Raw genomic sequence first — 12,099 nt, forward strand, 5'->3', positions numbered from 1 at the left:
CACACACACGTACACACACACACACACACCTTTTCATTTTTTTGTAACAATGGTGCAGGCACGGGAAATGTCGTGAGCTGTTCTGGCTGTGACTGCTGGCATTCCGTGGGAGAGGTTTAGTGTGGAATATAAAAGTTTCTGGAAGCTGTCCCCGTGATTTCCTCTGCAAAATGCCTTCTTGCTATGGCCACCTCCTTGCCCTTCCTACGCTGTAGTTACCGCATGTTTTTAGCTGACTGGATCACGCAGACCAGGCTGGGGCTTATGCCCTCTGCCCAGTGCCCAGCTCTGCTGCTGGGATGAGGAGATACTGAAAGAAACTGCCTGCTTTATGGATTGAAGCACCTTCGGGTTTTGGAGTGGATATAAACGGCTTTCTTGCATAAATCTTCCTTGCTTTGATGAAAATATAATATTTCTCTTTCCCCTGAGTAAGCAAGTGTGCATATGTGTGCGCGTGTGTGCTGAATGCCAAAGCGCTGGTGAAGCCAGCTTGCTTCCGTATGTGAATCATTTCTCAAGCAGCTCTCTGTGTCTCGCTGCAATGTGGTTTTCCTCTCAGGGAAGAACCCAAGCCCTGAATTTTCAGTCTGGCTTGCACATGCTGTCAGAAGCTAGTGGGAGACAGCTTTCTTCTTAATGCAGAAAAGAGGACAAGCTTTTACTGTAAGTATTTTATTTTTTAAGGTGGGAGTTGTATCATCTCTAGTGGGGTTGTGGGAGCAGCAATGTAATCCTGGAGTGAATGTACCTGTTTTGCTCAGCAACGCTTTTTCGTAATATCTGACTAATTACAACTAAATTGCTTGAAACAAGAAATGTACGGTGCAAACAATTCTGCGTTAGCAGAAAATGTGCTGGGGGTGATGTAAAAGCCATTACAACAACATAAAAGTGAGTCTGGAGAGCTGCCTACTGTATTTGCTTCTGCTCGGCTACGTGGAGTCTAGAGACGGAAGGGAAGAAGCGATTTCTGTGCCTACATCTCCTTTCTTCTCTGGGAATTTAGCATTGTGCTCCAACAGTTAAACAAGCAGGAGCACAAGCCCGCTTGCCTCTGCTACTGCATGTTCACCTAGTCCAGTCGGGAAAGGGCAGAAAGGAACAAGCTGCTAAGCAAATAGATTTGGCAGCTCGCTGCTCTGCAGGGGAGCAGCGAAAGCCCCGGGGAGCGTGCCAGGCGGGTCCCCTCTTGTGAGAGCAGAGCAAAGAGCTGCTGGGATTCTCAGCAGGACCTTTACATGTAGCAGCCTAACAGTTGGCCTTAAAATTGGTCTCTGGGCTGAAGCTCGATGGTAGTAACAATAGTGATAATAACAGCGTTTGTATAGCAGGTAACATAGCTCTGCAGAGTTATAGAGATGTTAATTAAGTCCTGTGTATGGAGCAGTGAGGGATTACTGGTAGAACTGGTTTGAAAGCAGGGATTCTCTACCCCTTTCTTTTGTACGCTGTCTTAAGTTCTTCTGGATGTCCCCTCCTAATGCTTTGTCTCACCTCCCAAATACTGTTTTGGACGTTGTTCTTCCACCCTTTCTAAATTATGAGGTACTTTCTGTCCCTGTAAGCTCAGCTGGAGAGAGGATGGCTGATTTGCTGAAATGTACTGTTTTTTGCTGACAGAACTTGACAGCTAACTAACAGAGGGATACCTCATCTTAACATGCACGTGTGCAACCTCTTGTCTTTGCTCAGTTCTGAAATTTCATTTCATTATGCAGTGCACCAAGGTGGGCCTTCCAGTCCCTCAGCGGTCCTGTAAGTCATAGTCATAATCCCCGGATACCATTGTTTAAATCTGTTCTGTTCCTCTTCAGTGTGAATATTTCTAAAATGCAGAAGTCCCCTAGCTTCTCCTGCAGTTTTGGAATTTGCTGCTGTTGTCTTCTTCCTGAAGAAACCTTTCAGTTAGTTCACATCACCACTCATAGAAGTTCAGAAGCTGCCCATTTATTGCAGTTAATAAGTGACCCACTCTACACTTAATGGAGGATAAATATCTCCTTTAGGGATAGCTTCCAGGTCTCTTTATTTCTCCTCATCGTGATGGATGGAAAAGGGGAGTCAGGGAAACATCCCAGCATGCGGCAATCTGCAGGGTTGTCGTGCACTCTGTGACAGATGTTGATCTCTCATTTTTACTTTGTTTTTCAGTGGGGTTTCTTTGCAAGGCACGTGAATGCTGCTCATTCATGTGTTTGTCTTCATAAACCTGCTGTGTGGGGAGTGAGCCTGTTTCTATAAATGGGAAATGGCTGAGGTAGTCCAGGAAAGCTGTGATGGAGCTGAGGATAGAATCGGGTGGAGTCCCAAGCCAGTGCACTGACTGCGGTGTCATCCACGGATGCTTGGAGAACACAGGGGACCTGCAAGTGTGTGTGCACGCACTGGGCCAGATAACCGCATAGCGGCATGCTGGGCATGTCTGCCATGCTAAAACAGCATCCTTCCTTCCCTTTCTTGTACCTGTAGCTACCCCCTATGCTACAGGAAAATGTAATGGCAGGTAATTACCCAGCCAACCACGTGTAATTATTCTTCATTTCTTCAGCAATTACGCAGCTCTTGCTCTATCTGAAATGAAACCTTTTCCTCCTCCTTGTTGGCAAAACGAGATGTGTTAACCAGGTGTGTCACTCGTTTTGTGCTGCGTTCCCTGGGACAGCAGTTAGACAACCTGGATTACTGGGCAGTAGCTACCTTGGAATGGTTCTAAACCATCTTGTTCCCATCCGCGATACACTGACCATAAAACCTCTACACAGTATTGCACTGCTCCATGCTTTCCTTTACGCTGCCCCAGCCTGAGAACATGCCGCCCACGAATGCGTGCTCCCGTCCTTTCCCTTCTGGTCGAGTTTCTTCCCTTGCACGCAGCCATCGATAACGTGGTGTGCGTGATTCAGAATTGCCACGTTCAAGTCCACGTCTCTGCCCTGAAGTTAGTGAAAGATCTTATCAGTCCTCTGTCATTTCAGCCTTACTGAGACAACAGCCCCGTGCACCAGAGAACTGTGCTGGATGGTTTGCTGATGGCCAGCACCCTGCTGTGCTTCACAACTTCTTCAGGTTTTGTCCCATCCAGCTGGTAGCTGCTGCTGTCTTCTGGAGGGCTTCACGAGCACAGAAAATTACAGATCAGTTGGTATTTTTGTTTCCTTATCCCCATGTTTGTAAGATCGGGGGTCGCAGGGAGGAAGCATAGCTTCTCTTCTGAGGTGCGTGGTGGGGACTGGTTAGATAATCAGTGTGAGGGTGGAGGAGAAAATCGAATATCCACGTACAACCAGCATTTAAATTACTGTGGGAGACGGTTCCCAGCCATTTCAGAGTACAGCTTCCACTTGATATTTTTTTTTTTTAAGCATCAGTCACTGCTGGATGACATTCCTGGGTATTTTAGCTAGAGAAGTAGCAAAGCTGCATGATTTTTTCCTGTCTTCTGAACGGCCAGTGATGTAGAACGAGGACAAGGGAAATACAGCTAAGTATATTCTTTGTCCATATGCACCCAGTGAGGGTTTTGTTGTGATTTCTGCATTCTTTGAGATCTAACTAAGCATAAAAAATTTGCAAATTAAACCTCCAGGGAGAACTTCTGTGGGGGAGGATGGACAGGAGGTTTCGTGCTGCTCTCATCCGTCCGTGCCTGGAAAAATCATCAGTGACCCTAATGGCTGCTGTGGGAAGAGAGGATTTTATTTTCAGCCATGTTGAGAACTGGAGGCCTGCAGCGGCCGACCTGGGGCCTGGCAGTCTGGTTGGGATGGTTTTGGGAAGCTGATGGCCAGAAAGCTGTCGTTTGTGGCTACCTGGAGCTGTCTTTGCCTAGACCATTTCTGCTGCTGTTTCCAGGTGCTTGTAACCATTTGGTGTATTTATATCCTGGTTAATAAATATCCATTTAGAAAATTAGGAATGCTAAGGAAATAAGCAAGAAACGCTTTAAATAACACAGAAATGAGAGATTCTCTTGCCACTGTAACCGCAGGTAAAGAAAGTGCCTTTGGAGATAAAGGGAGTTTCCATGGGCTGTGTGCTTCCTTCCACCTGCTACCCTGAAGGGAAGGGAGAAGGACTGGCTGAGCAGCAGTTGCTCATAATGTAGAGGAAGGGGAGCCCTGTGCTCTGTTAAGAAAATTCTCATCTGATGCCATGTTAGAAGCTCTCTTCTGAGTTTTTTTAGGAGTCCTGCAGGACAGCAGGACTGTGTGTTTTGTTTCCTTTTAAGGCATGTTGCATATGAGGGTACAATCTTCAGACAACCTTAAAAGAAGATGCTGAAGATGTGCCCCATAAGCTATATCAGAACTACTGCTGGTTAAATCCTTGGGCTGGTGTCTTGTTTTGTATTCCCCCAGTGATTAGCTGGGTGACCTTGGGCTTGTTTCTTCGTCTCTGTGTAGTTGTTTTCGATCTAAAATTCACCTACGTTTTTAACTCCTTGCAAAACCACTTGGATGCTCTAAGTGCCTGGCTGTATTATTACTCTACATTTTTCTCCACTCTTGAAAGTTAAAAATAATAACCATGAAAACACCTTTGCTTGAGGCATGCATAAAACCAACAGTTTTCCCTGCTGTAACATGCAGCCTGGACATGAAAATTTCCAAGTGTTGTCTTGTCTTCTTGTACTTTACCAGCGAAACATGAAAATTCAGGTGTAAATGAGATTGGAAAGCAAGTCTGCTGAGGTAGGCCAGAGGAAGCAGCTGCCCAGATGATTGGGGTCAGGTTTGAAATTGATTTTCTGTTTCTGTGGCCAGTGAGAGCGTTAGGGATGAGGTGCTGGGGAATAGACGTATCTTGTCTGTTCCTCTGGTTTGCTTTTGGGTGGAAGAGGGTGATCTGGCTTGTGATTTTTCGTGGGCTTTTTAACCTAAATCTAATGAAAGCTAAGCTTTGTACCAGGAAAAAATCCTGCGAGTGTCTCTGCTTGGAAGAGTGATGGAGGAAGGTTGCACTGAGTTACCTTGTTTTCGGTGTCTTCCATGCTAACAGCAACTAGAGGAAAAAGGGGATGTGTTAGGTACAGAAATATACACGTGGAGCTGAAATGAATGATGCCTTGGGAAAACTGCTAACGATGACCACAAGGGAGTAAGCGGGTTGTTATTAATTGTTAGCCCAGTCTTATCTCCAGATGGGTTTTGTGTGCTACCTCCACATGGGCAATTACTGTACGGGACTGTCAGCTTCCCTGGTTTGTGGCCCTGGCTTGATTCCTGGTATCAGCTATGAAATCCCAATGACTCATACGGGAGCATCTGTCGAGCCTGAACGTTGTTTAAAAGGGATTGATGTGAAAGGCAGGAAAGCATCCTGTCTTAGCATCGGTGCCTGTCCTGCCACAGAGCTTCCAGCTGGCTGCTAGGAAAGGCTGTATGGCTTCCTGAACCTGTTGGGTGTTTCTGTGTTCCAGTCGGTAGTTTGTCTGAAAAGATTGATCAGGTCAGAAGGAGGACAGTGGAAGCATGATGCAAGTCTCACGTGGGAAAAAAAAAAAAAAAAAAAAAAAAGGAAAAAAAAAAGAGAGAGAGAGGGAAAAAAAAAAAGGAAGGAAGAGAATTTTGTTTTGATTTCACGAGAATTTTTAAGAAATGTCCTGGACTAGTCTGACCTTTTGATGTAACAAAAGTAACAGAATTAGGGGAAAATGGCACTGGGGACCGGGGTTTTTAACCCAGCGAAGTCACAGATGTCTGTCCTTGGAGAGTCCGGCCTGCAGAGCTGGTGCCTCCGACCTCCTTCGTCAGAAACGCTGGGCATTCGCAGGTCTTGGTGAACCTGCCATCTGTACGTTACTTTCCAGATCTAGTAATGTGTTCATCATTCTTTTTTCATTGGCTTTGCCACAGCAACTTGAATGACTCTGCTCTAATTTCACTCTCCTGTTGAGAAGCATCACACACAAACACGAGCACCAAAACCCAAATTCTTTAAATACGTGGGGTACAGACAAGCTCTGCCTATTCCCGTCCCTCTGAGGGATTTTAATATGTAAATTAATTTCTGCAGATGTTAATGATTTTTGTTTACTTACTAGTGTAACCGCCAGGTTTCTTGGCCGTAAAATAATACTGCTTGTCATCGCTCAGTTCAACCTATCTATTCTTTTTTAGTTATTCAGAGTAAAGCAGCATTTGGCGGCCAGCAGAGTGTTCCCTAGTTTGTTCTACGAGGCTGGTGAGTTACTCCTTTGATGGATAGCCAAGCCTTGAGATCCAAGAGACCTAGGTTGTTTCTGCTGATGCTGCCTGCCTGCGAGAGTCAGGATAAATTCTTAATCCAGTTTTTCTAGCCATAAAATGGGAATAATTCCAGGGTGGTTCTCAGGGCTTTATTAATATATTCATGTGGACTGACTAATAACAGATGTCTAGGTTTTCCATCTTTAATAAAACAATAAAATTTGAAGTAAAATGGACCGTCTTTCCACTGCAAGACTTCTGACAACTGCCAAAATAGTCCACATCAAAAATTTCCAAAGACCTTTTAAAAATACAAGTGAGAAGGGATGAGCTATATATTATGGCCTGAATTTTTAAAGCCTGATGCCTGCAGGGAATTCTGAGGATTACCGAGAGCAAAGGCTCTGTCAGGACCAGCTTTCCATTTTTATAAACCCTCCAATTATTTCATTTGCAGCACCTGTTTTGGAGGAGAGGGGCACTCAGACACCAGCAGTTTTGAATACAAAAGATTTATTTCAAACGAAACGCCTGCACTCTAATTCTGAAAATTACTGGTGATGGAACTGACTTTGCTGCTCTGAAGCAACATGTCCCTGGCACGAACCCCCACTTACTTCGACGTGGGACTGCTGCTTATCTCCAGCTTCCACCCATTTTCAGAGCGCAGCTCCAAGCAGAGTGTATGACAGGGGTTTGATTGTGGCCACTAGTCCCTGTAAAACGTTAGGAAAGAAACAAGAATTGAAATTGTAGAGCTCCAGACTTTGCTTATGGAGTCATCTTCCAGGAAAGTGAGCAGAAGCATGTCTCATCTGACACATATTGAGACGTAATGGGTGTAAAAGTAGTGATTTTATTTTTGTATTTGCAGAAGCAACTTGGCTGCATCCCTTGTGTAAAGCTGCTTTTTTTTTTTTTTTGCTGCTGTTCTCTTTTTCAGTTTTCTTTGTGGGTAGCCTAGAGATCATGTCATAATCTCTCTGGGGTTCTTTTGAAGGGGAATGCTGTTATTTCTTTAAAATATAGTAGACTTGCCCCTATCAATACATTCTAAGCTAACTGGGAGCCGTTACCTGCTGGCAGTTCCACACATGCGGAACTACAGATGTACAAGGTTTGAAGGTAGGGTGTCAAAGGGTGTCGAACAATCACCTCTGTTGCAGTGGTTCTGATATGAATACATACCTGAGCATTGCATTTGCCCTGACTTGTGGAAGGGACAATCTTTCGAGATTCATTCAGCTGTGATGGGAAGTCAGTGGTGATCCCGTTCCCGAGCTCTCACTCAAGGCTAGTTTCTGATGATATAGTTTATGACGATCGACTGCTTTCAAAGTCATTTTCACAGCTCAGAAGGATGGCCTGCACAAGCCGCTGCTACCACCCTCACCCTGAAAACCACATCAGGAAGCACAGGCCGCCACTGAGCAGTGCGAAGACTGCCCAGCTTAAGATTTGGGACGGAAGGGTGCATTCAGATGTCCTTTAATGGCTGCTTCAAAAACTCCTGCTGCTATGCATTAGGATAGATTAGTAGTTTATATTAGTAGCACTCTGTCCTTACGCTTTTTTTCAGCACATTTATCCTTCCTACTGAGCCATTGTATGATACTGAACTTCTGGGGTTTCCCATTGCTCCAACTGCCTGTAACATCCACAAAACTGGTTTTTTGGTTTATTTTCTTGTTATGCAATAAATTGGATTTTGAGGGTAGAAAAAGCTGAGGTTGACTCTTAGAATGTATTTCCTGCTCTCATCAAAGAACAGTAGGATTTTTTTTTTTTCTTTTTTGGGAAGTAGTTTATTTTGTACTGCTCCCAAAGCAGTACTTCTAATAAATGTGTGTCACCTGTCTAGGAATGAAAGCAGCTTAATATGTGTGAAACTCGGCTTTATTCTTTGAAGTAAGGCTTGTGGAAAGTATTGGGATCCTACTTCATAGATTGAAACCTTTTTATCTGCAGCACAGGTTCAGGTTAGCCAATTACATCAGAAGCATTGCCTCCATATTTTATAGATGATGATCCCATATAAATACGTGGAAAACCAAATCCAAATGTCCTCTTCTCAATTTTAGTTTTATCTGCTTGATGTGGTGCAATCCTATTAAATCCACATGGCACAATTCAGCTATCATTACATGAAAAAGCTGGTTTGCTTCAGGCTACTGGCTGGGTTTCTTGTGTGTGGTTTTTGTTGCCTTTTTTTTTTTTTTTTTTTTTTAGTGCCTCCTCCTTTCACTTCCAGCATCGTGGCCTAATGAGCATATCACTCCACTGCAGCTTGAAATGCCACGAGTGACTCAAAATTAAATTCTTTTGGATATCAAGAAAGCATCTGTGCAGCTTAAGGCAGGAAAGTATGAGATAGTTATGAAGAAATCCAGAGGGTATGTGCAGCCACTGACTCTACAAAACCCCAAATCTGCATAATTTGGAGATTAATCAGGAAGATAGTTTGCATGTGTAATTGCTTGTTCACCCATATAAATACAGTGAATACAGCTCGTTATAAAATGGCTTATTAAATATGTGCAAAGCACCAAAGCTTGTTAAGGTAGATCGTGAACTCCGAGAATGCTAAATATTTTCTGTTGTAGTGTAGCTTACAGATCTGTCCAGACTTCAATAAAAATAAGGAGCCAAGCGATCAGCATCGTCATCAACAAAGACAGTACTGCTCTCGCCTCTAATGAGATCGGTGATGGCTCCGTGCTGCGTGCGTTAAGAATTTTAATGCAGGAGTGACTGTAGTTAGTAACACTAACTTTTCTATTTCTGTATTTAGGAGCTGGCAGGTTAGAGCTGTGCAGAAAGTAGGCAGCCCTCCCTGCAAGAGGCATCGAGGATAAGCAGGACCTGCCACTTGCTAGCTTTGTTCTGTGAGACAGCGGCAGAGCCCTTGGCATGCCCTTCTGCCTCTGTGCGCAAAACGCTCCTGAAGCAGCCCATCGTGGCACCCGGACGGTGCCGTCAGTGCCCAGCATGACTTGGCCCCAAAGTGGTTTCCCTTCCCTGTGCTCAGTGAGTGTTCTTATTTGTGAACGTGAAATAACGCAGAAAGCAAATTGCACGATGTGGGATGTGATCTAACCCCTTCTACTGACTCAGCCAGGGAGAAGTTGTTCTGGCATCTCTCTCATAGGGTTGCTGTCTGAGTTCACGCCAGCCCGGCTGGACTCTTACATGATAAACAGCGGGTACTTACTGCTTACTGGGTGCTTTCCCCTCGCTGAGACTGTAGATATTGATCTCTCTCTAGATCTTCAGTACCTGTTTGGCACAGAAAGATGCAAGCTAGCTTCTGCCTACGCAAAACTGGTGTGCAAATACATCCTGTGTCTATTTTAGAAATTGAAGCTGCAGAAGACTAATGTTGCTCACGCTGAAGTGGGGGAAGCGACGAGATACCAGGCAATCTCCCCTCCCTCCCACTCGCAGCCCAGCAGGCTTGTGGGATTTTAAATATAATTATTTTATTCTGCTCCTGGTTTGGATTGGGCAATGGCTGGTTGAAAATGTATGTATTTAGATCTACGAGAGTTGAGCTAGCTATCTAATTGGCAGCAGTCTACTTACTGAGAGAAACGCTCGTTGTTCTTGCTGGCAGATTAAATTTATTCAGCTATATCCAAAAAAAGAATTTGACTTCTATTTGCTGATTCCTGGCAGGATTTCTCTCTTGCAGAAGCTTATCTCTGAGGAATAGTGGATCTGGTTTTGGTTGCATTTTTTTTTCTTTTTTGCAAGGAAGTTGATATTTTTACCATGTTTTGTAAATCTTGGTATTGTGAAACATCTTTTTAATCACTGTGGCAACATCAACTGCTTCTCTGGATGACTCAAAGTTAAAGATATTCTTTGTACAACTGAGGAAACTTGCTTCTCGTGACTTTCTTAAAGTGATTATTAGATGCTAAATCTAATAGTAAGAGAAATAGTTTTCTTTTTATGCCACAGCTGTCATCAGTTGCTGTGGATTTCTGCACGTCGGTGTCCTCAGTTTCTCTTTTGTTGTGCTTCAGCATTTGTAGGTGTTCTGTGGCTGACAGAGGTTTCTGGCTTGCACAGTGCAAACAAAAGTCACTGTTCCTTCTGTGTTGTTTCATGTTACCAGCCAGCACTAAAAATCTAAGTGGCTGCAGCCGGCTCTGAAGGATTCTCTGGGCTGAGTAAGTGGAGTTTTTATTTTTATAAGAGAAGGAATTAAGCTTGACCTGTCCTTTTCAGCCCTTTAAACGTGTTAGATATCTCTGCTTCTCTCTTTATCTTTCAGTTGATATAAAGTCTTTTTTTTCTTCTTTTTTTTAGGGGCTGTAAACTGAGTTATTTGGGGGAAAAAAATGAAGAGTACTGCCAGGCCTTGGAATGCAGTGGCAAAACAAGCGAGTCATGGGGTTGACAGAGGAAAGTCGCTTTCCACCACCACCTCAACAGGAATGAAGACATCCAAGTCCTCGACTTCACTGGCCTTTGAATCTCGGCTCAGCAAGGTACTAACCGGTAGGGACGGTGCAAACATTACAGTCACTCCAGGATAAAGCTTTGCTTTAGTCCTGGAACATTATCACAGCCTGAGATTTAGAGTGGCCTTGGCCACTCTGTTAAGCATAGGGAGATTATAATTGTGTTGTATATTAGACTAATGCACGTTTCTGAAAATGCTTTGCATGTGGTGGTGGAGACCTTGTATCCAGGTGAGCAGGTGTGAGCAGGTTCTCTTACACCATCTCTGTGCCAGGGAATTGCCTTAATTCTAAAGACTGAGAAAAATAAATGGCAAATTCTTAGCTCAGCTGATATTGTTGCATATGTAAATTAATTGAAAGTCATTAATAGATTTCTAGAATTCCTAAAAATCTGTGCCTCTCTTCCTTCAAGGCAAAATATATTAACAAAACGTGTTGATTGCAATGGCACACAAGCATTTTTTTTGAAATCTATCTTTCTTCATGGGTATCTTTCAGAATAACCCTACTTTGCCAGAAATTTGTTGCTATTTAAGAAAACAATAATACACCTGAAATGCCTCTACATTTGTACTCTTGTAATTAGCAACCAAAAATAACCTTGTGGCCCAAATACAGACCAAGATAACAGTGATGAAAAGAGCCCAGGGCTTCCTGGTTATAACTGTTTCCGATAGTCAAGTTTAGCAAGCTATATATAACATGTTACAGCACCTCAATCAACAGGAGATCTAAGCATCACCGATCTTCACAGCCACTCATGTGTAGGGTTAATTTCCTTATCTTGCTTTGTAGACTCCTAGATGCCCCAAGCATCTTATCAATAGGGTATTTCAGTCTCCAGGCAAGTTATGTCACTGGAGTATTGTGTTATGGCTGAGGCAAGCATCTCTGAAGGAATGCTACTGAGGAGACTAATCAGGAAACATGATGTGGTTGATTTGTGTGTGGTGTTAAATGTAGAGGATTTTCTTCCAAATTACAGGTAATATTTTTCAAATTGTTGAACATCTGCAAATGCAAGATGATCAATGTCGTTTCCCTGGAGAAACAGAAAAAGGCAGCACGGTTGCTGCTGTTAAAAGAGGGTGCACTGAATAAGTTACTTCAGATAGTTTGCAGGGGTTTCTACATGTCAGAAAGTTCAGATTGTTTCTTTCTGCTAGTAGGAGGGAGCTGACAAAACCTGTGCCAGAAAGCAAAACGTTAGATGTTTGGTTTCCTGGAGTAGATCAACACCATCTTTTGAAACTTGCATGCTCATGGGGTCCAGGAAACCACAGACTCTGAGTAAGAGGAAGAGATGAAAGGGAGAAGGAATTGGAGTTGAGAGATAAATTTCATTTTGCTTAAAGATTTTACATTTAGGAACTTCTAAATAGAGAGAGCTCTGCTTGTGTGTGTTCTTTCTTTTTCATTTAACCTAAGGAGTGGTT

General features: G+C 43.5%; 1 protein-coding gene across 15 annotated transcripts in view; it reads left to right on the top strand.

Moving 5' to 3' along the window:
* Positions 1-293: 293 nt before the first annotated feature.
* The window catches only part of SPECC1 (sperm antigen with calponin homology and coiled-coil domains 1), an 83,185-nt gene continuing 71,379 nt past the window's right edge, over positions 294-12,099 (top strand). For 2 of the 15 annotated variants that reach the window (XM_050714690.1, XM_050714694.1), the window contains exons 1-4: positions 504-666; positions 8,983-9,218; positions 10,220-10,366; positions 10,506-10,687. In XM_050714690.1, coding sequence (XP_050570647.1) covers positions 10,538-10,687 — 150 coding nt within the window. In that variant the 5' untranslated portion in view covers positions 504-666; positions 8,983-9,218; positions 10,220-10,366; positions 10,506-10,537. Of the gene's footprint in view, positions 667-8,982; positions 9,219-9,303; positions 10,123-10,197; positions 10,367-10,505; positions 10,688-12,099 lie in introns of those variants that run through there. The other 13 variants (XM_050714691.1, XM_050714699.1, XM_035560995.2 and 10 more) reach the window with 9 other exon arrangements.

Source organism: Cygnus atratus, chromosome 20, assembly GCF_013377495.2.
Source record: "Cygnus atratus isolate AKBS03 ecotype Queensland, Australia chromosome 20, CAtr_DNAZoo_HiC_assembly, whole genome shotgun sequence".
Classification (NCBI taxonomy): Eukaryota; Metazoa; Chordata; class Aves; order Anseriformes; family Anatidae; genus Cygnus; species Cygnus atratus.